Below are 27,974 nucleotides of genomic sequence, written 5' to 3' on the forward strand. Positions count from 1 at the left end.
GAAAACAAGTCAGAAAAATTCATTGGGTTGTCAAACCTTAAGCAAAGTTATCAAAAAAGGAATCTTTCTTCAGTATATCAGTGAAAGCTTTAATATTTCTGCTAGCCAACGGAATGGAAAACTCTATTACTTTGATTACATAAGGAAATGCACTACAAATCAGTTCATCATACTGGAAAAATTAATTGTAAAATTGAATAAAAATACATAAATAAGTCCCTGTCACAAAATTCTTAATCATGAAGTTCCTATTTCTAACGAAGTTTTTAAAGCCTTAATGTTTGACTTGCATGTATAATGGCAAGTTAAGTCAGTCCTGTTCGCCAATTCAATAAGAAGTCACACAGTAATACAAAGCTATTCCTGGTTTTACTGGATTCTTTTCTTTCTATTAATGTCAAACCGTTCTTCTGTCACATGTTATAACAGATCTAACTCTACTCTAGCTGATGTTGCTCTTAAAATATAAGTGCTTGCTTGCCAGATTCTGCTTGATCTACAACAATATATGTCTATCTACCATATGTGATTTCCATAATATTTACCTTAAATGACTAGGAGTAATAGAGAAGCACATTTGTTCCAAATGTGTACTTTTATCCCAAATATCCCCAATTTTGAATATAAATCAAAATATTCTGGTAGTCTGAAGTCAATTTTAGAAGAAGAACTTACAAGGATGTTCTGTTATCATGTTATAGTATTTGACAATTCAAAAAATCCAATAAAATGGAATTTAATAGAAGAATATGTTTTTATATTCTCTCGTTCTTTAATTTTTGGATACTCTCTTTTGTCCTTGTAGGGTTCGTACAGAAAAGTAAAATTGTTGTTTTTATGTATGGATTAAGTAGGTCCAAAAAATGAATGAATAGCAAGGATCTTTGCAGCTATGAATGCTGTTTATTAATATAGATCACTTTTAAAATGATAATAAATTAACAACTTTTAGTATAGGGGTATATACTGCTCTCTTAACCCAGTTAGATTTCTTGTGGCATCACTAATGATTTTGGAAAAAGAAAAAAAACAACAACAAAAAACAGCTTAGGATATTACATTTTGCTGAACTCTAAAATAAACTACTTATGATATTGTTCATTTTCTAGAAATGAGGGACATTACTAATTAAAATGAACAAACTTATCTCTAAATTATATTTTCCACTGATTTTTGGTACAATCTGAAACATGAAGATGCCATTACTATTTTGAAAAATGTGAAAATGACCCTCTCAGGTGTCTCAGCACAATTTTGATAGGTACGTTAATAAAAGAATAACTGGTAACAGTTTTAATAAAGCATTAACAATATTATTGTGTGCAAACAGAACTTTATGAAGTTTTGCAATTTCTCCTACTTATCCAGAGTAGAGTATAACAACAAACAGTTGGCAATAATTCACACTGGGCATGACTCATGCTTTCAAGAGAAATTACTGCAAATCGATACATGACCTCAGGGTTTGGAAGGTTGTTTTTAAACAGCACAAATTAACAACCTATTGCACCTTGGGGCAGGGCATGCCTACTCATGGCACTATCAGTTTTTGCCAGCTTGGAAACTGGTGAGATCAGAGCCCAGAATTAAAATTATCTTACGTTGTCACTGCCCCAAGACTCTGGAGGGTTCCAGCTTGTTAAATTTCTCTACTTTATATAGCTTTTTATAGCTTAAGGTAATTCATCTGTAACTGGATTAAGCAATATGACTAATATCTATCCCATGTGACTCAATTTCCATGCTCTTCCAGGCCATGCAATATATATGCTGAATACATTCAGGTGATGTTTTTTGGTGGTCTTCAGTTTATTTCTGAATCTGTCAGTGTAGGAATAATTTATTTGATATCCAAACAAAATTCTGTTTGCTTTATATGACATGCCATGAGGTCCTTGCTTAGGTTTTCTTTCAGAGTTTTTCATAAAACTACATTAAACTAGTAATTTCACAGAAATAGAGAGTTGGACTGCAACTTGATATAAAATATAATAGAAAATCTGGTGAAGACTCCTGCTCTTTTTCTAGCCTGTGAGAACAGCTTGTTGTAAAGCTTCTCAAATCTATTCAGTGTTTCAGAGCAAGCCCAGGAATCTTGGAGTGGGCTTGTCTGCAAGAGGAGGAGAAAACATCTTTCTTTATAGTTTTGATGAAGGTACTGATCTGTACAAAAAAAACCAGAAGGGACTGCAGCCTCTGTTGTAAACGCTTGGCTACAGCCCTTTGTAAAGGTTGTGATTTGCATGGTAGATTTCCTACCACCATAAAGTGTTCTAGTTGCATAACCCACCATTATTCAGAAGTCATGCATCAAAGAACTTTTCTCTCCAAGAGAGAAGACCACGTTATACTTAATGCACTTAACAGTTTCACTCATTTCGTTATTCTAAGTGCAAACATGCATGGAATATGAAGTACTACAAAAAAAAAAAAAAAAAAAACCCAACAAAAAAAAAAACCATGAGCAGTATGAAATGATGTTTACAGACTATCTTGTCTTAAAATCTAAAGAACTGAAAAAAATTAATAGGTTGCTTTGAAACTGAGCAGAAATGAAATGTGTTCAAGAATATAATTTAATTATTCTGACTTAAGCAAGCTGTGGTTTTACTGCTCTAAGTACACTACACTACAAAGAATACCCGAAATGATTATGGAATAATTTAAAATAAACAAATAAAATTACATTTTTTTTTTAGCATTCACAGAGAGGAATAGAATTAAAAGTCAAAAGGTATAACCTGAGACTCCAACCTTGAGAAGGTGTTCCTGGCATAGTGCATGATGCTGTCAAAGTCATATGGTTCCCCAAGGGAATTCACCTCCCCAGGCTCCATCTTCAAGAAGTTGTATTCCTGACCTAAGGATGATTGATAATTATTCTCTGTAACATCTCTTTTTGGGAAGATAAAAAAACCAAACAGAAAAAGAAAAACATCAAAGATCACAACTTGATCACTCACTGACATTCATAAATCTTAGCCATCATTTGGAAGTAACTACGTGCTTTTATTAACCAAGACAGCAGACATCTCTGAAATATCTGACATTTAGGAAGACTGTTCTCATTCACCTAATCCAGGAAGTCTCTAATCATTATGCTATAATTCATGTAGAATCTGGAAAATTCACTGGCCTGTTTCTTAATTCCAGACAATGATAATATTATCATTATTTTAGATTCCTTTCACTTATTCATTTATTTTTAGATTCGTATCATTTATTTAAGATTCTCTAGACTGATACTAAAGTGACATTACTTCAGTAAAGGCTGAGCACCCGTGTATACCAAATACAAGTCATATTTTCAGAAGTTCAGCTGTTGCAATTTAAATTGCAAGTAGAACAAAATAATAATATTTAGCTCATAATTCCAGATCCATAATTCTTTGACTGAATCACTCATACAGGGATGCAAAGCACTTCTTACTCCAATTCATACTTATATTGCTGTCTTGCAAAACTAACAAACAAACAAACAAACCTGCAGTAGTATTAACATTATTAACCAACTTCAACTGTGTAACTTAACAGAAAAAAATACTCTGATGATCATGATCGGATTTAGTGATACTCAAGCTCAACAAGTGATTCTTAAATGACACCACAAGAAGTGGTTTCAGTAAGAAACTAAAGGGACACCTGAAAGGGGAAAGCACAAGGCAGAGCCTGGCACTATACTGTATTTTCCCCATCAGAGAAAGAACCTAAGAGATGAGCACTTGAACAGCATCAATGCAAGCTGAAGGAAAAGAGAGTAGATGGAAAACTTGGATGTGGGAACTGGATTTCAGGACTTCAGATACTCATGGAAGTGTGAATTAGCTGCTAGACTTTCTCCAGCCATTTCTGAGTTGGAAAATCATAGAATAGCTTAGATTGTAAGGAACCATAAAAGATCCCCACTGTTCTGGGTGGGAAGATTTATTGCACACCAGAACTGTTTTGTTTTAAAACCTTTTTCTTTAGGGACAGACAATCTAATCTACTGTTAGACATTTTCCAATTTCATCCCTTCTCAAACCCTGCAGAGAATGATCAAAAAGGTCAAAATTAGCATTTAACAAAGACCAGGTGTACTTATGAACAATGCAAATTGAGCATGCCTAATTTCCTTCCAACTTGCCCATGAGAACAGGCAATATTCTAGACTAACATGCAGATAATAGTTTAAGATTTGAATACCATGGGAGCACTATCACAGACTCAAAGTGTTCATTTTCCCTTCCAAATCTCAACCTTCTAGGCCGCTGAACAGGTATCAGCATGTCTCTAGTAATTATTCAGTATGACTATGAAAGTAAAAACCTTTCTAAACCACAGAAAAATAGGACTTCAAAGGGCTTTAACTATAATAGCTTCCTTCAAAATTTCTGAGTATGATTACTATTCCTCTCCTTCTAGCCAATGATAGTTCATGGCATGCTATTTAGCCAGATCTTTAGAGAAGATTATATTTGGTTGCAGTACTTTATTTGGGAATCCACTTGAGGAGTGGAGTCTAAGAGGAATAACAAATGCTTATTTTGGCTGTCATTACAGAGCATTCAGTTCTAAAAACCTCAAGCAAATGAAGGAAACAGCAAAAAATAAAGTTATTTTATTTTTTCCCCAAAAAGACATTTATTAGAACATCTCACCTGGTTGGATGTTTTCTCTAATGATGGTGACATGGTCATCTCGGTCTGGTCGTGTATGTTCATGCCAAAAACCTATCACATGACCCAGTTCATGGACAACTATGCCAAATTTATCACAGTTCTTGCCAATAGATATAGCTTGAGGACCATTTCCCCTTCGACCCACATAAGAACAGCACCTGTAATTAAAATACAAGTACAGATGAACATTCTTGTGTTTTTATTTAGGAAATTCAGTTAAAATCTGAGAAAATGCACAAAACTACACACTGTGAAGTTTCTGAAGTCTCTCAAACTCTAGAACTAGTGCTGGAATGACAACTTACTTTTAATTCAGAATACCTTATAAAGAACATATGCATTATTTGATTTTTTTTATTCAAGGTCTTCCACAAGACATTAGTTGTATTTAACAGAACTGCCACTTGCCACTTGTGGTCTTGTACTTCCAAATGACATAGTAATGCACTTGCACTCAAAGAATTAATAAAGTTCACTTTAATGAAGTACAATGTCACCCATGTACATCACTGCTTTCTTGCCCACACATCCTCAGCAAAGACATGTGAAAGGAATAGGAAAAAGTATGCACACACTTTCCTCCACACTATACTTCTGCTGTATGTCTTGAAAACATTCCCTGTATTCATACCCACTTAGTTCTGATAAGTTTCCTATATCTTGACCTGGAAACTCACCCTTCCTTACTAAATTCAATTTATAAAATGATGCAAATTAAATGGTAGCCCATTCCAAGAGACATTTTGCATCTGTTAACACACAGTTGAAAAAACAGCAGGAAGATGTCCTGCCAGAGATGCAATATCTAGTGGTGCCACTTAGCAGTCTCTCCATATTTTCTATATTTTCTGCTCATCTGTCTGTGGATGATGTATACTGGCATTTGCAACAACTCTGTATGAGGAGGCTGAATGCTCATAATATGAGTGAACTATTTCTTCTTCTGCTCCTCTTTTCTTGCAATAGAAACTTTTAGGATGTCAGTCCCAGAAAGTCATATTTTCAAAACAAAAAAAAGAAAAATATGCTTCACAAGTGCCCTCGTGTTTCATTACTCTTCTGCTTCACTTTCACAAATTACATCTTTTCAGTATTCACAGCGTCAACATTTATCAGAGATGTCCACTTGCTTTTTCATAAGAAATGACATCTGCTGATTAAGCCAGCAAAACTGAAGAAAGGGAGACACAAGTTCTGCAGAAATCTAAGACAACTTCAGACTTAACAATCAAAAACTGATTCTATTTCACCTCAAAATCTGTAGGTGATACAAGCCAATGTTATACTCCTTAATAATAACTTGATTTCTCATCTCTGCTCTGTAATTCTGCAGTCTGTCAGATGGAACAGAATTGTGTTGAGAAGAATTTCACCTCCACCTCCTCCTCCTTCAAAATAAAAAAAAATAAAAACTTGTGACATAACATTTATGTTGCATTTGTTTTTTGAGAAAGTTAATAGTAGCGTGGACTCTGATACAATCCTTCATGCATATTTGTGGCCAATAAAGAAAGGGCAGCTATGGAAGTATTTCCAACTGTATATTAAACTCTGTAGCCTTCAAAATTTGCTCCCTTTCAGGTTTTGTGGAGTTTCCTCTTTGGTTAATTGTCCGGTCATTCAGTCTTGATTGGGCTGTTTCACTGATTTTTGTCTAAAACAACTAAATCCATCAAATACAAATATTAGAGTAAAAAAGTCATGATACTTCAGCGTGTGATATCTGTCCTTAGTAAACATATACTGGTTTTGCATGGCTGAATAAAATGAAAGATAGCTACATGCAAAAAAAAAAATGACAGTAATACCTTAAAATTATAAAAGCAATGTCGTTTATTTTATAAAGTAAACATCATTATAACAGCCTCAGAGAGCTGTATTAAAAGTTCCAAAGCTGTCTTAAAAACACTGTTGGGAAAATTAATTTTCACATTATCACAGAGTCATAGAATGGCCTGGGTTGAAAAGGACCACAATAATCATCTCATTTCAACCCCCCTGCTACATGCAGGGTTGCCAACCACTAGACCAGGCTGCCCAGAGCCACATCCAGCCTGGCCTTGAATGCCTCCAGGGATGGGGCATCCACAGCCTCCTTTGGGCATCCTAATCCAGTGCATCACCACCCTCTGTGTGAAAAAGTTTCTCCTAACATCTAACCTAAACCTCCCATCTTAGTTCAAAACCATTCCCCCTTGTCCTATCACTATCCACCCTTGTAAACATTTATTCCCCCTCCTGTTTATACGCTCCCTTCAAGTACTGGAAGGCCACAGAGCAGTCTCCCTGAAGCCTTCTCTTTTCCAAGCTGAACAAGCCCAGTTCTCTCAACCTTTCCTCACAGGAGAGGTGCTCCAGCCCTCTGATCATCTTAGTGGCCCTCCTCTATGTTATCTTGACTGGTTCTCAAACAGTCCTACTCTCAAAACAAGAGTAACTTACAATTGTTTCTTTCCTGCTTTAGGCAGTTCCACGCATAGGTATGAATCACTATGTTCCTTGGCCTGAGTACAGAATCAGGCTCTATGCTCCAGCTCTGGTTGTGCAATAACATGACTTGCACACTTAAATTTCTTAAGGTGTTCTCTAGTGGCTACTTAAAAGCAAAGGAAAGGTAGACTCACTACCATCATTCTGTGCATTGCAGGTTTATACCTCCACACCATAACAAAAGAAAATAAAGAACATCAGTGTATTTATTTCCATACTCTGTATAAATTGCAGTAATGCAAAACAAGTATGTGCAATATTTGGTATAGAAATAAGTACTAATATAAAAATAATAGTAGTGGAAGTACCACCTTAACTTATGCCTGCAAAATACAACACAGGCAATAAAATGGAGTGACAAAGAGCAGAAATAAGATTAAAATAAAAATCTAGAGTAATTATACTACTTTATCTCATGATTCCACAGTGGATTTCACCTTTGCACCTAATATGTTGACGTGGTTTTGTTGAACATTTTTCAGATCCCATGTTTACAGAATAAATATTATTGCTATGAGTGAATATGTAAACAATTAAAACACTACAATATTTTGAGTGTCTTTATTGCCTGGGTATTTATCTTTCACTAGTCCCTCAACTATTTGAATAGCTTTTTACTAGCATTAGAAATTACTAAAGTTCATATACTCTTATTCACTCATGTTTAATATGAAAAGTATCTGTAAAATAATAATGCTTTGGATCCAAAGGGGGATTAGCTGTTGTTTTAAAATTCTATACACAATATTATTTACTCTCACATCCCATTGCAGAGGGAATGATTGGGGACAGACTTCATCAACAGTCGCAAATCTGCAGGAAATTCATTCTCAGAAAACTTCATTAATTTTAAGACATTAAAGAACTTCTGCTCTCGGTGTTGAATTCTGCTGTATTACATAAACCAAATTAATTTGTTAAGCACAGTCCTAGGCCCAAAACTTCAAATCTTCTAGAAAATATTCATCCTTAGCTTTGATTGCTTAGAAGTATGTACTAAGGTTCAGTATTCACCTTGGCAGTCTACAGGAAGTCATAGCAGAAAACAAAATCAGTCAGATGAAGTAACCCACATTATTTGAGAGTATGTCACCATTCCCATATTAGTTGAAATTAATGAGTTATGGTTTTCTACTTGGGGCTTGGACAAAAAGGTGCACTAAATATGCTTGATGGTTACTTTATAGATAGAAAAGTGTAAAAGACATACAGACTGAAAATTCCAAGTTTAGGCAAAATACTAAATTTAGAAGAAAAAAAACATAGATTTTCTTTAATTCTGGTTGGAAGGGATCTATGAAGTACTGTAGTTCAACCTCCTGCTTAAAACAGTCAGATATCAAGTCAGAACACAATTGTTCAGGTGTTTATCCTGTTGAGTTTTGAAAATGCCAAAGGACGGACAGTACAGCCACTCTGAGCAACCAGCTTCAATGTTTGGCTGTCCATGTATGAGAAATATATATATATGGTCTGATTCTTTCTTCTTCTGTCAGCTTGCATTCTCTCACTGAGCATCATCATAAGGAGTCAGTCTCTCCATATTTCCTTCTCTGTAGGACCTGAAGGCTGCTGTTGCATACATTGCAAGCCATGTCTTTTCCAAGTGAACTAACACACCTGAGCACCCTGGCAGTCCACTGCTCAAAAAAAAAATAGAATTAACACAAGTCTTAAATAAACAGTGCCATGTCAAGCAAATCAGACTTATGCAATTAAGATGCAACATTCTGATCACTGCAATGACTGCACTGAGGCAAAATGTAAGGAAAAGTAAAATAAATAAATTTATACATATGAAAGAAATTAATCTGCAACATCTTGAGTCTTATCCCAGGTGCATCTGGAAAAGGGCCAAGACATCTCTGTGCTTCATAAGCACTTGTTATGTTCCTTAAACTGAGTCAACTGACAGAACTTAATGCTCCTGATCTCTTTAATCTTTATTGCACCAGACAGCACTTAGAGACAGTAACTATTTAGGAATCTCTAATTCCATGTAATTGGTCTAGCTGAACAATGATGGTGAGCAAAGAGAAACAAATGACAGAGAAAGTGAAGTGACTGGAACAGTATATTCTTTCTTTCAAGTAATACCATTTCATAGCCACTGTCAAAAATGCTCTTAAACCATTGTAAAGGAAGAGAATCCCATGGGGTCACAATTCTGCACTTTTAAAGAAAGCTGCTTTACCTTCTTTGTGATTTAACAGTATACCTGTCCCTTAACAGGGCACAACATCAGGCTGTCGTGGCACTAACTGCATGAAGTCGTGGATTAAAAGCTTCAGAACTTCATAAGCATGCTGGGACTGTATATCATCGCTTACTGATTACACAAAGTGAAAGATTTATATTCCATATGAAGCAGATACTGTGTATGACCCAGCTTCATAGCAGGGATCAATCAGTGCTCATTACTAAATATCCTGACTCACAGTCCTAAGATCTGTTTTGAGGGCAGAAGTGGCTACTGCCCCTTCATCTTCTTGATGGGGATGACTACGCCAATATCACAAACAGCTACTAGGATGCATTCTTTAGTTATCAGTTTCTCATCCCAGTGTACTAATCCTTCAGCTCATGTTAATACACCATGTCATGGGCTATGACAGTTGAAGAGAATAACTACCACCCATTGTGCAGGCCATGCCACCACCCTTGGAAAAGCAGTGTTGGCTGTTCTGGGCAGGAAGAGTGCCAGCTGCTAGAGTTAATAACCACCAGAGAGCAAGAACCAACCCAACAGCAATAAAAGGATTACTGAGTACAACTCTGAAGCACTTCTTTCCATACAAGTGATTGGGCACCTTTCAGAGCAGGTAGACTTTCTACAAGCTAAAAATGCTGCTGAAGAATATACAGGGTAATTGCCCACTTAAGCATTTGCCTGTAATGTGTATGAATACAGTAGCAACTTAAAAAATAAAACATACAGAAGCTGTTCATTCTACATTTGCAGAAGAACATGAAAGAGATTTGATTTTTCTGTATCTCAAACAGCTTTGTCACATACTCAAACTGGAAGGCATAGAACTGATGGTAGTAAGTTATCTAAAGTTTGTCACAAGAAGTAGTTAGTCTTCTGATGGAAAACAAAAGTTACCACAAAGACAGATCAAAGGCATGCAGAAATACCACAGCAACATGACTAACTGTTCTTTTCTCTGTTCTTATTATTTTTTGTCTTACTATATAAAAAGAAGCCTGAACTTTCACTTAGAATTTTTATTAAGAGCATGTGACTAGAGGCCAGTCAAGCTTGCTGCCCCCTTTTGCTTTTGGCTTTGCAGACAGAGAAACATACTGACTATCTTCAGGCACTTACTATCTGATAGGCATTAGAACGAGCATAAAGAAGACAAACATTCTTTGGAATCTATTTGAAGAATATATATATATTTTTTACTTGCTCTAATCAGCTAGCTGCATCAGAATTTGTTTTAGCATATATTAACTCCAACGTACAGTGCCTTGGCAGAAGAATCACAAGTAATATCTTAATATGGTATTCTTATTTTCACATCTGTAGCTAATGGGTACAAATGACTACCGTAATTAAAATAAATAAATAAATAAAAAGCTACCAAATTAGTGCTTCGTCAACATCTTTTCAATAATTAACTGCTCTCAAAATCATAAAAATTACATTTTGACAAGTAATTGTAGTTTAAGACTGTAGAAAACAAAACTGTAGTGATGGAGAAGGGACCTCCAGCCATAAAGTATTTAATTTTTTTTCCACATAAACCTCATAAGTTTGAAATAATATATGTATACAAAATGAAAATTGATAATATGATCTTTAAATTTGCAGTCTGAGAAAACACTGCTATACACAATGAAAATAAGCCTGGAACTGACAATGACTTGAACAGATTAGAGAGAAATAATAATCACAGAATCATAGAATCACTGAGGTTGGAAAAGACCTAAAGGATCATCCAGTCCAACTGTTCACTTATTACTAATAGCTCCCACTAAACCATGTCCCTCAACAGAACATCCAGTCTTTCCTTGAATACCCCCAGGAGGATCAGTGACTCCACCACTTCCCTGAGCAGTCCATTCCAGTGCCTGATCACCCTTTCTGTCCAGCTTGAATCTCCCCTGCCATAGCTTGAAACCATTCCCTCTGGTCCTATCACTAATGACACAAGAAAAGATGCCAACCCCCAGCTCACCACAACCTCCTTTCAGGAAGTTAATAGAGAGCAATGAGGTCTCCCCTGAGCCTCCTCTTCTCCAGGCTGAACATTCCCAGCTCCTTCAACCTCTCCTCACACTGCCTGTGCTCCAGACTCCTCACACCAGCTTTGTTGCCCTCTGAACACGTTCCAGGGCCTCGATGCCTTTCTTGCAGTGAGGGGCCCAAAACCGGACACAGTACTAGAGGTGCGGCCACACCAGTGCTGAGTACAAGGGGACAATCACCTCTCTCCTCTCTGCTCCTGCTGGCAACACTGTTTCTGATGCAGGCCAAGATGCCATTGGCCTTCTTGACCACCCAGACACACTGTTGGCTCATGTTCAAATTCAAAGAGAATAACAAGGTGATCAAAGTCCTAGAAAACATGACTTAGCAGTAAAGTTTAAATGTATTGGACATTTTCTAGCCTGAAAGAAAATGGAACTGAAGGCAGACATAGTAAGAGTCTCAAAGTATATGATAAATTCCTTAAAAAAAATAATTTGTTTCACTGTGAAAAGGAAAAGAAGTTGATGTGCTTCAACTGCAGCAAAAGATTTTTTTTTTTTTTTTTTTAAATGATCAAAACTACTTCCACCAACATCCTAAAATTGCTATATTAAGGATATTGAAGTAATGTATTTCCTAGCTGTCTGGGAAGTATTCATTTTGCATGTTTTTAGAAACAAGTTAGACAAGCATATTTCAGAAATGTCATAGATACAGCTGCTTCCATCTTAAGGATGCTCAGGTATCTTCACAGTCCTATAGGTTTATGAGAACAAAAACATCCCTCATCCATCGCTGAAATGCAAACTCTCAACTGTAGAAAGCTTATGTTTCCATCTCTGATAACTCCTCTATTTCAAATACACTTTTTTTTCATCATGGCCTTTCTGGGCAGAGCTCCCCATGAACTGCTGCAAGAAGTAATGCATTATGCTCCTTCAAAATATCCTTGATGTTTACAAAGGCTCAATGACAGTTCAGTAGTTAGTGTACTATTACTGTCATCTGAGATGTTTGCAGATAGATACCGCCATGTGAACTTACATATAAAAATGGCTGTGCCCACTTTCTGTTCCATTAGAGGTGCTACGTTTTGACTAGATGTTCTTTGTGGCAGGATTTATCATTTAGTTTTTATTTCAGACAGTGCTGAGTACAATAAAGTTTCCCTCATCTGTGAATGTTAACTACCATGGTACTAGTAACAATAATGACACAGTGTGCTAACAAACCAACACAGCAGGGTGCTATGGGAAAGCACAGAGATGCATTTTAATGTGAGTGGCCATGTGGCAGAAGGTGTTTGCAGATGGTTTGGTGTCACTTTTGTCTATTGTCTTTCCATGGAAAACAGCAGGATTGTATACATGTGGTGAGTGCGCAGTAGTTTCTATTAACCCAGAGACAATATACTCTGGTTTATCTGGCACTTTCTGAAACAATCAGAACCCAAAAAGGTCCCTCTGTTTAGGCTAGGCTTTTCATCACCAGCAGCCACACTTTCCCTTGTTCTTAAGTTACAGATTTCATTAACTGTTTGCTGTATGTAAATTATCCACCAATAAAACAACAGATGGCAAAGGATAATGGTGACTTTGAATATAGATGCTGAGAATACTTCAGCTTTCTGGTTTGAAATTGTTACAATTCAGTCTTCACCTTGAAGCATGAGCCAACCAAAAAGTTGTAGAATTTACCTTTCATGAAACAGAGGTTTCTGACCCATACTCATCTTCCTAACATGCCTGTGATCATTTATCCCTTTCACATTTTCTGTTTATATTCATATTGCTTTCTACATCACCAAAAGCAGGCAGGTAGCATTATTATTCTTTACTTCCCATTTTTTCCCCCAACTATTTGTAAGCATTCACTATCTTATGAATTGCATTGCTAACCAAGTAATAACAGCCATCTTAGTTCAGAACTCAAGTCCATTTAATTTGTCATTTTGTAAGAGGGTTCTACAGCAGTACTTCAGGAGCACAAGAATACAAAAGACAAGGTAATGAGCATTCCCCCAGAATTTGTTCCCACACTGCAGGTATCTAAGGCTCAGAGAAGAATCTCAGGGGTATTTTTTGCAGACAAGCCTACAGGTAATTTTATGGACTACAGTTAAGTACATTCAGGATCATACCTACAATATACAGAGATTCCAGAACTTCCCTTCACAACCTTATCCTGTAAAACTTAGAAAGTAGACACGCAAAGTGTTCACTGATCAGAAAGTCAGCAAGACAGACAGCTGTTCCCTTTGGAGCCTACATCCCCAATAGAAACAGACTATCGTTAAGTACAATATTTCCACATGTAATGAGTTTTCCTCTTAGAAAACAAACATGGTGCCCACAGGCAGTTCATTGACCACTACATTAAATCAGGATTTCTGAGTGCAATAAATAACAAAAATAACTGGCAGATACATTTGTAAGCAGAAATATCTGAGAATCAAAAGTGATTGACTGAAAACTGTACTAATGAATGACAAAACCTGCTTTGTTCATTTTCATGCCAGTGACCTGGAAGTAGGAATTGTGGAAAGGTTATAAATTTCCTTAGTAAACAAATCTGAGCAAGGATAGTCAATGCAACAAAAGATTCTTAATTGCCATTAAGCACAGTTAAGCTGGAAAAAGAATAGGGATGTGTGTTTGTACTTGATTCAGCAGAGAAAACATGAAATTAACATATAATTAGCCTGAAACACTTTTACAACAAGATACATAAATACTGAAAGTATGACAAAGCTTAATATAATCTCATCTATATTTATCTAGCAAGATAATTTTATTTAGCAATATCTGAGGCTGTGATATCTGTGACTATTTGTTCACATACAGACGCACTTACCCACATGGTCGGTATGTAAATACAATATAACTTTCTTCATCACTTCTTTCAATAAATGTAACACATGTATACTTTTCCCAGTGTCGCATAGCCTGTTTGAACATGGCACGCTGGGTACCTGAAAGAATTGCATGACATGAAATAAGAGACTTTTCTAACTGCTCCTTAAAATCAGATTTTACTACAAGGAATATAGGCCTAAGTCCAGTGTCACAGCACTCCCATATACTGCCAAAAAACAATTAAAGAAACATTCAAATCATCAGCTTGTCATAATGTATCTGCCTGTAAGGGGACCAATACTGACTATCATACCCTAGCAAACATAAAACTTGCAATAAAAAGTACAGCTGCGTTACACAAGAGAAAGATAGCAAAAGAAATTTCTGTGTGGCTTGCCTGTCTGCATTTGTATATTTCCTTAGCAATTTATCAGATGAAATTATGAAGTGGCAAAGAACTGAAAAATCCCTGGTTCCTATACATCTCGTCAGAAAATAAATCAATGGATGAATTCCTACAGTCTTCAAATCTGGAGACTAATGTAAACAGACACACCAACAAAGGCATCTGAATTTAATAATGTTGTCTCAAGCAGGGAACCACTTCTATTTCTCTACATCCAAACTTTTCAGAATTCAAATTATTCACCAAAAGAGGAAAACGTATTTTGTTACTATACTAATACAGTAGCATAATATAATAATAGCATGTCTGGATATTCATTTTAAAAAGAGAAACACATTGAAAAGCAGTCCAGATGCAGAAGAAGCCAAGACAGGTCTCCACAGAGCTCAAGTCCCTATGTATGTTGGATGCCCATACAGTATTTCAGGTAGCACAGCAAAGCCATTTCATTGCCTAATAAAACACAGGACTTATTAACTTAGAGGCAGTACCTGAGAACATTATTTTCTGAGCTAGAAATCCACAAAGAACTGTAGTCAGCATGAATCTGCTGGCAGAAATATATCCACCTTGTATTCTTTCAATGCTACATCTCAGCACAGGATAGATAACTCGGGGTGTGGGTGATGAGGCCACACGTTGTACCAAAGGAGGTTTAGAATGAACATAAGAAAAACCTTCTTTTCCTCAGAGAGTGGTCAGGCACTGGAATGGCTGCCCAGGGAGGTAGTAGAGTCACCATCCCTGGCAGTGTTCAAGAGGTGTCTGGATGAGGAGCTACAAAATATGGTTTAGTGGCTTGTGGTAGCAATGGTAATGGGAGGATGGTTGGACTAGATGATCTTGTAGGTTCTTTCCAGCCTTGTGATTCTCTGATCCTATGTTTGCTTGTTTTTAAAATGCTTTAAGTTTAAAGACAACAAAATCTCAAAGTTTATAAAAACAAGAGGTTCGAATCATGCCATGATCCTAAGAATTAAAGGTTATTTCATCCTGTATTGCCCTTTTATCATTACGTAATGTTCATCAAGCTTTAAAAGTTACTTTTATTTATGAAAAAAGTAGTTTGGCATATAAATCTTGGAAAGAAGGTCTCTGATTTATACATGTGCATACAGCATGTATGAATTTGCATGTTTCTTTACACTTTCAGTATTATTGTGCACAATAAGATGCTGTTATGTATCATTTTCCATCCATCTATGTTTTTCTCCATCTTCCTTTTTGTTTTAAATTACTGATTATATCCATTTTGATACTGATCCCTTTACAGTTCTCAGGAAAGAAAACTGTTCTTTTTTTTTTTTTTTCCTCTAAATTTTCATGCTAAGAATTACACACAAATATTGAAGCCAGCTTTTTCTTTTTGTCACGTACAAGAACTAGGTAACCATTTGAAAGACAAACTGAGAAATTACAAAACTCATTTGAGTCATTTAACTGAATGAAATCAGTTTAGCAAAATAGATGTCCTACTGTTCAATTCTGTTAAATTCTTAAAGTAAATCTACATACAGTTACTCAGGCTCCTGAAAACAAACATAAAGAAACACCAGACAAACAGCCTTCCCTATCTAAAACATGCCTATATATCTTTACTACGTAGCTTACTGGGAACAGTATATTAAAGGATGGCTAACATTTTCAAAACAAATGTACTCCTGGCCTGATCCTACAGAAATCTTTCCATAACAAGACTTTACTATAAATAAATAAATAAAGACAAATAACAATATTCCTTCTCCCTATATAAAGCTCAAAACTTACCGGTGAAATTTCCACCTATTACGTATGGAATGACACCCCCTGGCCATATTCTTTCTGTTCGTGATGTAGCAGCTCTGGGAAATCTATTCTTCTCATTTTTCCCTGAGAATTTAACTGTGGTTCTTCCTTTAGAAGTATTATTTTGCTCAAAGCCTGTAATGACAATTAAAACACTAATTGGGATCATTAAAAAAGAAGAAAAAAAAAAGAAAAGAAAAATAAAAAGAGAATCATTACTGAATAATTATTTTCCATGATGTCAAAGTCAAATTATTATTTCTGTATGTCCTTTCAAAATAGAACAATACTATTATCCAACAATCTATTACTACCTGGTTTTCTAGGAAGAGCTTGAAATGGCATACCTAAATCTTCAACTTCCAAATGTACCTACAGTAACAATTTGTGCATAAGCTTACTGACTGACAGAAACACTGTCTGTACAATTGCATCTAAATTATATCATCTAACAATAATAATAATAATAATAAAACTACACTTCCTTCTTTCATGTGTTTTATTTATTGCTGTTGTTTTGGTTTGGGTTAATTTTGTTGTATGTTCATTTTGTTTTAAGAAAGTTCGGATTTCTCTAGCAGGGAAGAAAAGGCAGACCCAAAGTAATCATGACATTTATTGCCCCTTTCAATTTTATACCTGGGTTTGGGGGAAAAAAATAAAAATAAAAATCAAGTGCCTATGTCTTCCTAGAGCAATGGACAAAAAGAAGTCCATTACACTGGCTTTTGTTATTGTGAACTATCAGGAAAAACTGATAAATTACTTGCAAAGTAAAGTGTATACTTATGGAAAAAGTCACAGTTAATTTTTCCCTCTGATCTCCATTACTTGTGCCTACTGGTAATAGCCACAGCATTATCAGATGGAAATCTAACTTTAAGTTTCATAATATCCCTGTAACGCTTCAGGATGTCAATGCATATTTTTCACAAATGAGGTTTTGGACCCCTGTGGATAAGCATTACTCATGGCTGGAAGTTGGAAGATAATAAAAGCCTACTATTTTGAGCGATTATCCATCATCATTCCTGGTACACATAAATATCTCCTAAATCAGCTGAAAATTACTGTGACTACAGAAAAAGGATAAGAACGGCTAGACAGGCACTTGTACACCATAATAAAGTTAGCTATCCTCTTCTGAACTAATCTGTGAGTTAGCATGGGCATCAGTGAAGCTGATTAAAATGAATCATTTGAAAAACAGCCAACAAGCCCCAACTCAGCAAGGCCAGCAAGCCTTCCCTGTGTAATAAGAATAGCACACATTTCCTACGTGATGCCAGTTCTAGCTAAGTATTACTGGGTACATCAGTCTGTGCTATAAGGATCAGAGAGAACTCTAGGGTACAATCATGTTTTGGTGCCTTGGAATAGCTCCAGGTCTAGTAGAGCATCAGAAGGAAAGAAGAAAAGAAGCTACAGAATAAGGCAGGAAGAAAGTTCTTCATGCATGAGAAAAGTCTAGTTTTGTATCAATTAACAGGTAAATTATATCAGTAATTACGTAGAAAATACCACTCAAGTAAAGCAAATGATTTACCCTTGAATTAAATAAGTGCGTAAAAGAGAATTACAAAGCACTCAATAACACAGATAGAAATTTCAACAGAAGAACTGCTGTTTAACTTAATATGCAGTCAATATTGAACTATCTGCCACATTAATACTGTTAATTTAAAATTCTTATCTGCTTCCTTTAAACTACAGGTAGTATGAAATTTCAGCCAAGTTGCATGAATGAAAGACAACTAGCTCTTATGCAATACTGAAAAGTCATAAAAATGAAGACTATATACCAGCACATAAAAGCAAAGTCAGTTAGAGAGTTCTGGTTAATCTTACAAAATATACACTGATGCAAGTAGACACAATGTAGAGTGATTAAAATGCAGTTTTACTTGTTTTCTTTTGAGACACTGAGATTCTGTGACATTAATATGACATCTTCTTGCAACAAATATAGTGAATGCACTTGGCCGGTATTAATGGAGATTTCACTGATATAGCATGCCGAATTCAACTGCATTGATACTGACAGAAGGACGATGTGTTTATTTAGCACAACACACCATAAATGCTTCAAATGGTGTGACTCATCACAGTACCCCAAATAGATCCAGAGGAAAAAGTATTCCATTAGCACCTATCCATCACATTCTTCAAGCACTGAGCAGACATTTTATTGATAAAAACAGAACTTATAAATGTGAACATAATCATGTTAAGTAGTTAGGGAAATTTCAATATGAAAGGTAAAAGCACATTTTAGCTTCCAGATCTTACACTGGAAATAAACCTCTAAGAAAATGCAATGAAAAGCTAGTCTCTTCGTTACTATTCTCATACTGTTTAACGTTTGCTTATTCCAACAGTAATACAGAGACACTTTAAAAAGTTAAAGCATTGTAATCACTCATATTCATGTTACATCACCATATTGAGCAACCTGATAATTTAAATAGTAAAAATACCAGAGCCAAATCTTCTTATCCTTTCTATAAGCTGATAGAGGGCACCTCGTTTTTTTGACATCCCATGCTCTCCAAAGCCACCTTTAAAAAAGAAAAGAATAGAGGAAAAGAATTTAGAAAAGTTAAGAACATGGAAACTTACACCTACAGCAACTACATAGAGGAGATTGGGAAGTATGCTTTAAGAAGTGTTATGTGTCTTTAAGGAAGTTTAACATTCCTGAATGACTTGCCTACAAATTCTTCAAGTATTCTTGACAGTGAAGACTTTTTTAGCGTATTTTTTTTCCTACAATGCATTCCAGAATGTAAGCCAGCATGTCTTTGTTATTCAGACAAGTCATGGTAATTACATCATTTAATTAATATTTGGAGCATTTTCTTCTTTGTGGTGATGCTGACATTCTCTGAGCTATACTGATGGATGGCTAAAAGCCCTACTGTCAAAAAGTTTCCTAAATGGATGCCACAATCTTCCTGTTTGAAGGATAAAAGAAAACACCCAAAATTTCATCACGAAAAACAGACAAAAAAAAAGCCACCTTAATATGTCTGATTCTAACATGAAAGTTTTGGCTTTCTTTGTCAACATGCAAATGAATGTGCAATGCACTCTCAAGAGGCTTTCAAATGCCACACACTGGCATGTATTGCAATAAGACCTTACAGGCATACGTGAGTCATTTTGGTAATCAATGAGCAATAAAAATTCAACTAATAAATAGTTGGTTTTAACATCTATCATGTTATCTTAAGAAATGTATAACATTTCTGAATTTAGCCATGTACATTAGATGCACTTCACATGCCACCTTCACATCTAATTCTGCTGTGGTTGCAAGTAGCTTTGAAAATACAGGTAAGCCCAAAGGAAGCACACTAATAACACTACACAGGCCAATAAATCCTCATAATTGTTAAGAAGCGTTTGAGATTTTTCTAAGTTTGTAATTAGTTATATTTAACATTCAATAACTATCACAGGACAAGAGAATTTTCAGACTACTCACACAACACCAAAGTCAGGTAGAAACAATGAGACCACCAAAACCTTCAAACACCACAGAACAGACCTTTCCATATTTCCCATTAAAAATTTCAATACATAAGTGGAAAATATATTTCTTAAGAGGCAATTTAAAATCATACCATATAAGGCAAGTGAGTTCATGGGTTGCTCAGTGAATAACAATGTGCCTAATTATTTGGATTACACTGTCACATAGTTGCTAGCTCTCTGGAGACAAATTTCCCAAATTTTTTTAAGCATTTTAGATAGATGAGGTAATAGTTCAACACATTCCTTCCCAACAAGTTATATGGTTAACTGTAATATACAGTAAAGAGAATGTAACCATTTAATCACTTGTATTGGTCATTATTAATGCAACTGTCTCTAATGTTAAAATCTGTATAATAAAAATGCAAGTCCAAACAAATATAAAATAAACTTTGAAAAAAAAAAAAAAAGACACTAACAGAAGTAGCAGAAATAGACTCCATTATTTACTGAAAGAAACTACTGCACTATATTTATTTCTAGGAAAAAAAAAAATTCAAGCATCATTACTTTGATAACACAGCCTGTGTAATCCAATCAGTGAAAAAAAAAAATTGAAGAAGTATCTTACATAACCAGTCTGGCTTATATGAATAATTTACAGTCTTGCCAAACTGCAGTCTAAAATACATATTTTTTTTTTAATTTTAACTGTATTTGAGGCATATTTTTGTACTTTGAGCAGGAGCAAAAATATCCAAAAATTTATGTCAGATTGCACCTATATTAGTACACACAGAAATGTTATAATCTTTGCTGTTGCTTCTACTCACAATAATTATATACATTGCATGAGTAAAACTAGATGCTCAGATTAAGCATCTCATCTTGCAAATCCATACCTACAATTCTCACCAAAATGATCAGACACAAAACGTGAGCCTGTTAGCTCAGGATTTTAATTAGTAGTTGCAATGAAAAATACAACTCTCCAAATCCATCTTGATAGTTTATGCCCAAGTACTTAACCTTTCTAAATGATGTCATCTGTATTTTTGAAGATCAACAATAGCACAAGTAGGAAATTATTCTTGTAATTAATTGTCACTGTATCTGTAAAGAAGTTAAACTCTTAATTCGTTTCATGTTTAGTAGCCATTTTATCTTCTTTTCGAACTTACTGTCTAGCATTAATAAGCTAGTTGTTCGTTATGTCTTTTAGAAATTTTGCAGTTTGCAAAAACCAACTCAACTCCAAACTCCAACTTATGCATCAAAATGTGTTGAACTTCAGAAATTACATATGTGATGTTTTCAAAAAGACATCTCCAACTCTATTTAAAAAAAAAATAAAAAAAATCAAGATTGCTGTGTGTTCATTGAGAATGGGTACAAAAACAGCACTTCCCGCAGGGTTTGTTCTTTAAAGTCCATTTTCCACTGATTATTTCCCTTCCATTGATTCCTCTTGTGCAGTAACGGTAGACAAATTTGATCCAACTGCATTAGTAACCCTCAGTAGGATAACTCAATATCCTGAATAAGACACTGTCGACAGGCAAAGATAATGTGCAAATCTCAAGACAGGCAAGTAAGGAAAATTAAATATATAATGTAAAACACTATAAAAACAGCTTAGGAATCCATATACTTTAACAACAACAACAAAAGACAGAAAAAAAGACAGAGAGATCTTTGAGGCTAAAAGGGAAAGATACAGAAGTAAAAGGAAGATCAGCAGGCCAAAGAAATCACTTGACTGTGTGTACTTTCAGGGGAAATGACTGACCTTGCTGTTTACATTGTCAGCAAATCTAGAGGCTGAAGTATTTTCAAAGTCAATTAAAAGCATTTTGTTAGAGGGGGAAGGGGAGAAGGAAACCATGGACAATTAACATTTTCAAACACAGTCTTGATCTAGAGAAGAAATGAGTGGTACTAAAAGGAAATAAAATAAATTTTCAGGATATTAAAGCAATATCGTCTAACTATAGTGAACAGTTGAATTACCCTATTTCTATCAATTTACAGAACTTAAAATGAAAAATGCTTCCTTGGTCTGGAAAATTCCTTTCTGGTCATTCCTCAAAATGATCCTTATTTTCTAGTATTAGGAATCATCAAGGTAAAGAGCAGTTGAGTTCAGCAACACACTGAACATGAGTAATAGAAAACAAATTTCAGCTATACACATAAAGATTCTTTACTATGCATAAATATTTTCTTTCACACCTTTCCCACTTTGATATTTTTAGTGTCATATTCTGAAAGCTTACCCATTTTTGAGTTTATAAACCACAGTCTGGTAGCATGGCTATTTTTAGATATGAGGTGGACAGATATTTAGACATGGACTATTTTTTCAGACACGCACATACATATATTTACAAGTGAAAAATATGTCTTTATCTGTTTCTCTGAAAGTTAATCAGATCACAGTGTTTAGCACTAAGGTAAGGTACTGTGGCAAAGGCAAATTCTAGCAAGGATAACAATGTTCTTGTGTTGCTTCTAGTGTGCAGATTTAACAACCAGAAAAACAACAAAAGGTGCTGTTGCAGTTCTAGAATCTCGGTCTCGCCTCCAGGATTGCTCATGCTTTTTCCACAGGGCATCTCTGCTCCACTATCAGGAACTCGCAGTTGAAAGCAAAGCTTTGCTCAGCTTCCTCTCCCACATTACTACCTGCAGAGAGGACTGGTAGAGATTCCTCCCAGCTTCTGCTCTTTGGTTCAACAAGACGTTTTGCTCTTTGTTTGCTTTTTAAGCAAGAAATTCAAGGAATACAATTAATTTTTCCCCTTGACTTAACTAAAACCAATTCATGTTAATTGCTGAGTAACTTTGTAAATGAAACTAGTATTGTCATCAAAGTTTTAGAACAGGGATTGCCTTCTATCCAGAAGTAAATAAATGGAAAAATAAGTTAAAAAGCAAGCTTGAAATATCATACCTGTGTTATGGCCAAGTCTTTCATTGGAGTGCTGCGTAAGGTCAATTGTCCTGTCAATTTGAAAGATTTTTAAGTCTTCATCATCTAAGGCAATATCTCCCCAAAAGACAGCTTTAAATAAAAAAGAGCTCAATTTAATTAAAGAATTTATTTTTACATCAAAACCAATCTGAAGACTATATTGCCAGGTTACAAAACTTTCAAAAATACATGCCAAACATACATTTATATTATATACTATTTTTGTACTGACTTTTATTTTTATACAAAGAAATAAAACTAAGACTAATTATTTATTTCAGTATTCTAATTTTTACAGACTAATTTCTTTAGAAATTGCATAAATGCCACCACATAAATGTAACGTAAATCACGTAATAAATTTTCACCATACCAAATTTCTACTGTAAATACAGCAGAGAAGATTAAGAACCACTGAAAGACATTAACATTTGAATTACAAAGCTAAAAAATAAACAATACTGCAAGAACACAATTTTTATTTTTCCTAACATCCTCCCAAAAATGAAACATATGTAAAGTCATTTTTAACATTCCAATTAATTTCTGTATTGCATTACATTTACATCAGAGAATTGATACATTTATCTGTTTTCTTTTAATGTGAGCAGAAAAAACAGAAATATGTATGTTTTTCATTATCCTCTTTGTTTGTTTCTGTGCTGTCCTTTGATGTTTAATGATGTCACTATAAGGACTCCTTCAAATACTTTATTTTTCAAAACTCCATTCCTTTCCTCTTCTTTTTTTAATCCTTTTCTAAGTCTTTTTGTTGTGTTTCTTTTCTTTTTTTCATGTTCTTTTTATGACTCTCAGGTGGGTTTTTTTGTTTGACTATTTCATAGTTAATTCATCTTCCCTAAGCTGCCATCACAACTCAGTGAGTAAAGGTATATGGCAAGAATCCTACCCATCTGCAAGAATTCAGGATCTATACCTTCAGTATACAGACCATTTTTTGCTGAGATTTTATCATAAAATCTCCCTGCCAACATAAAATTAACACTAAAACTGAACTCAGTAAGCCATATCCTCAGCTACTATTAATGAAGTCAACAGAGTATTACCAACTAACACGAGTGCAAGTGACACCCTCTCTGCTCTACTTACATTCTATCTGATTCTAAGCACTAACTAGTTTTCTTACTGTCATTTGGTCAAATCCTTATACACACACACACACACACACACACAGAGTGAACATTCATTAAATATCATTTTCAGTACATTCCTGTTACTATAAAACTTATTTATTCTTATGACTGATGATGTAATAATTATTATTTCATCAAATTCATACCTAAAAATCTATGCTTAAGTAAATGTCATGTATTCTCACAGAACTCCCAGATGTTAAATTACATCTTCATTTCTCCATTATTTTTTCTTGAACTCAAGGCAACTAGAGGGAGAAATCACATTAAAAATTCCTTGTCTGCCTTGTAAAATTAAGAAAAAAAAAAAAAAAAAAAAAAAAAAAACAAAAGAACAGACCACCTACATAGACCTCAAATGAAAATTTTCAATTAAAACAGCAAACATCTAAATATGAGTATTTCCACTTGTATATATTTATTTACATTAGAAGATGTTCATTTAAAACAGCAAGTATTTGAGACCATTTCTGAAACTGTTCAGCCACTTCTCATACATTCTCCTTCCAAGGGTTGCTGTTCCACTATGTATGCATCATGCAGATCCTTCCTCTGGCTAACCTATGCCCACCAGTGATAGCTTCCAGCGTCAAGTCAAGAGACAGAGTTAGCTCAAGTTCTACTTGATTTTTGCTTACATTTTCTAGGAAAAAAATGATCTCACATCATTAGAGTTTTGAACAGCAAGGGGAGAAATTCTCTGACTCTGGAGTTAAATATTATTTATTATTCCTATTATAAGAATCTTCTAGACGTTTCCAGTGGATGTCACTCATAATAGGGGCCACCATATAAGCACAATGAAAAAATACAAGATTTGATAGAACAGAAAAATGATAAGAGGAAGGAGCTATTTTCACTTTAGAAAGACATCAGCAGAGGTCACACAGGTTGTCCAAATCAAATTTGAGGAAGTGCTAAAAATTAACAGCAAGCCCATTTTTCTTTCCTGGTTACACTGAGAGTTTACAAAACAAAGGTTCTGAATTAACAAAAGTTGCACTCAGAGACAGAATTATATCAGCAGAAATCACTCTGTTTTCAGTACATAATACTGATGTATAAATAAGAAATGAAAACTGAAGGCAAATTGAGCTATAAACAAGTAGTATATATTGTAGAAAAAGACTGGGTTGAAAACATGCCCTCTCCAATTCTGATGACCCATCTTTAGCACTTCACTGTAGTGATATTCACTTTGCCCTGAAAGTACAGATAGCATGACTTAAGCTGAACTTGTCTGACAAATGCATTTAATTTCATTGCACAGATACTAAGCAAAACATCCTTCTGTTTAAACCAGCCGCAATAACTGATTGCTGGAAAACAAAAGCTACTCTATTTTTATTTTTAGACATCTGGACCGACAGCTAGAATTGGTTTTGACAATAACCAAGCACAGTCTTAAGTTTAATAATAATACAGCTGTGATAGCATTACAAACAGTGCTGAGGCAAGTTTGACCCAGATGTAAACAACTATCTTCAAATCCAATAAGATTTTCTAATGGATGAGCTAAATATGAGTAACAACTTAAAGAAACATTTGTGATTGCTTGTGAAGTATAATGCAATGTTTGGAGTTTTCTTCAAACTACGGTTGTTTTACACAAGTTGATTCTGTTTAGTAGGTCAAGTAAAAATCCAATAGGGCAAAAGGCAGAAACATGGAGAGAACTAACACATTTAACTTCAGCAGCAAATGAGTAAGTGCCACTTTGCTTCCACAGAAATAAATCCAAGATTTTCTGAACTAATTTCAGTGCAACTGGAAAGAAATACACTTAACAAGAGACAAAAAGCTGGTAACTGTTTCTTTTTATATTGCCTTTTCCAAAGAGAAGTCTGTATTTTAACCTTCAAAGCCTGAAGCAGGAACTCACGTGCGGATTAAAACAGACAAAAAAAGAAAAAAACAAAACAAAACCCACTTCTGTTACTGTAAGAACTACGCTTTGATTTTCTAGAAGGTCTGTAGAAGTCTCACAATACTTTGTAACTAGAGAGGATTGTTCCTGTCACCTGCCTTAAAATTTTTATAGCCTGAAACTATCTGAAGAAGTTGCTTTGTATACTTCATCTTGTCATACACCAATTCAAACCTTATAGAAAACAAGCAGAGGACTGCTTGGGTATGTTAGGTATGCTGAAGAATGCGCTAAGAGCAGGTTTGGATTTAACAGGTCCCTTCAGGAAACTTCTGCCAGAACTGGCATCTTCAGCTCCACCCCTCCTTTGTCCTTCACAGCCAAAAAATAAAAATTGAAGTTACAGAGTAGAAGGAACTTCCAAAATGATCCAAAGGTTCAACTACTCATTTCAGTTTGCTCCACACTCTCATCTACTCAGTGATCAAAAGAACTGATGTTCACAAGCAAATTTCTCATTTGATTTGAACATGCAGGAGTAAGAATAAACTCAGGAAAAACCTGTTGAAAAACTACTGATCTGACACAAGATACATACACTTCTTTGTACTAAACATTGTACTAATTTTTTATTTATTTACTTTTTACAACTTTACTTTCCCTGTTTTGTTTTTTTTGTTTTTTTTTTTTTGTTTGTTTGTTTGTTTTGGTTTTTTTTGAGTGGAGAAGGTTGCTTTATTTCATTTACATTTTATACAGGCACTACATTATGCATTTACACATTCAACTGGCAGAGCGAATGTAAAAAAAATGTATTCAGAAAGAGGACCCAAATTTTGCCCAGTAAAAGCTTTTCTATAGTAGTATTGGAAGATTATGCATATACTCACATTCTGTTAATACAGAAAATGCTCTCCACCTATAGATGCAGTTCTGATTTCATGTAACTCAAAGCACTCAGCCTTCACCTTAAAATTCACCTTAGAGGCCCAATCAAATTAAGAGACAACATTCTGATACACAAGGCAGTTAATGCTTGTTACATGCAAACAATTGCCTCATCATCACAAAAACAAACAGGAAAGTGTATTGTAGAAGACATCTACCATCCAGGGATACACATCTTAACATTACCAGACAAATAATGTTATTGAGAAGGAAAAATAAGATTATTACAGACACAGAGATAAAGCATAGGAACTTCATTTGCATTCTAAATGTGGCAAAACAAACTATTATAATAATAGTTAATATTTATCTGCAAATCCCTCTTTGCTAAAATACTCTCTTTCAACAGGACCATTCACCACATCAAATATCCACTATTCTAGACGAACTAAATATGCTACTAAGAATAAGAAGTACTGAAAAATAAAAGGACAAAAGAAGAACATTAAAATTATTTTTATGGGTATTTTCATCAACAGTATGAATCAACCATCATGTAGGTTTGGGACAAAAAGGGTTTTCATGACTTCCTAGAAGATGGGAAGAAGTAATGGAGCATGTATGAAATCATACTGTTCAATTCACAGGGCTGAGATATGCAACAGAATGGTTCATTCTGGTATTAAAACTACTGATTAGCATAAAATCCTACAAGATACATACAGAAATATATTCACTATGATTGAAGAAAAAAAATTACCTACATAAAACAGTTCCACGTCTCACAATTATTAATTTTTAAAACAAAAACTATAAGCAGCCATTTTTAAATAAAATATATTGCTGATGGTATTTACATTTATATTAGTAAAAAGGTAGAAAATGCAACAAAGATCATTACCACTTGCTACTGGAGTGCAGCAGCATAGCAAAGGCAATCCAGCTGTACCTTGGGCTCACTAATTAGCACTCAGCTACCAAGGACAGCTCTACAAGAGTGACACTGCAGTAGACCATTAAGATCCCAAAAGCATTTCCATTACATGCTTTGTTTTGTTTACTTTGCAGGCTAGAAGAACATTTAATTCATGGACAGTGTTATCATGTTTGGACAACTTTTGAAAACAAGAGTAGAAAAGCTAATATTGTGATGAATTAGGAACCTATAGCCTGAATTTTCTTCTTAAACTAAACAAATCAGGCAAAGTGAGAAGTAAAC

At 34.9% G+C, this 27,974-nt stretch overlaps 1 protein-coding gene across 5 annotated transcripts in view; it reads right to left on the minus strand.

Moving 5' to 3' along the window:
- The window catches only part of TLL1 (tolloid like 1), a 127,834-nt gene that overhangs the window by 48,432 nt on the left and 51,428 nt on the right, over positions 1 to 27,974 (minus strand). For 2 of the 5 annotated variants that reach the window (XM_072335999.1, XM_072336003.1), the window contains exons 2-7: positions 22,826 to 22,936; positions 18,873 to 18,953; positions 16,378 to 16,530; positions 14,203 to 14,320; positions 4,641 to 4,819; positions 2,755 to 2,860 (exon numbers count right to left, since the gene is read on the minus strand). In XM_072335999.1, the coding sequence (XP_072192100.1) occupies positions 2,755 to 2,860; positions 4,641 to 4,819; positions 14,203 to 14,320; positions 16,378 to 16,530; positions 18,873 to 18,953; positions 22,826 to 22,936 (748 nt within the window). The remainder of the gene's footprint in view (positions 1 to 2,754; positions 2,861 to 4,640; positions 4,820 to 14,202; positions 14,321 to 16,377; positions 16,531 to 18,872; positions 18,954 to 22,825; positions 22,937 to 27,974) is intronic. The other 3 variants (XM_072336001.1, XM_072336000.1, XM_072336002.1) reach the window with 2 other exon arrangements.

Source organism: Excalfactoria chinensis, chromosome 4, assembly GCF_039878825.1.
Source record: "Excalfactoria chinensis isolate bCotChi1 chromosome 4, bCotChi1.hap2, whole genome shotgun sequence".
NCBI lineage: Eukaryota > Metazoa > Chordata > Aves > Galliformes > Phasianidae > Excalfactoria > Excalfactoria chinensis.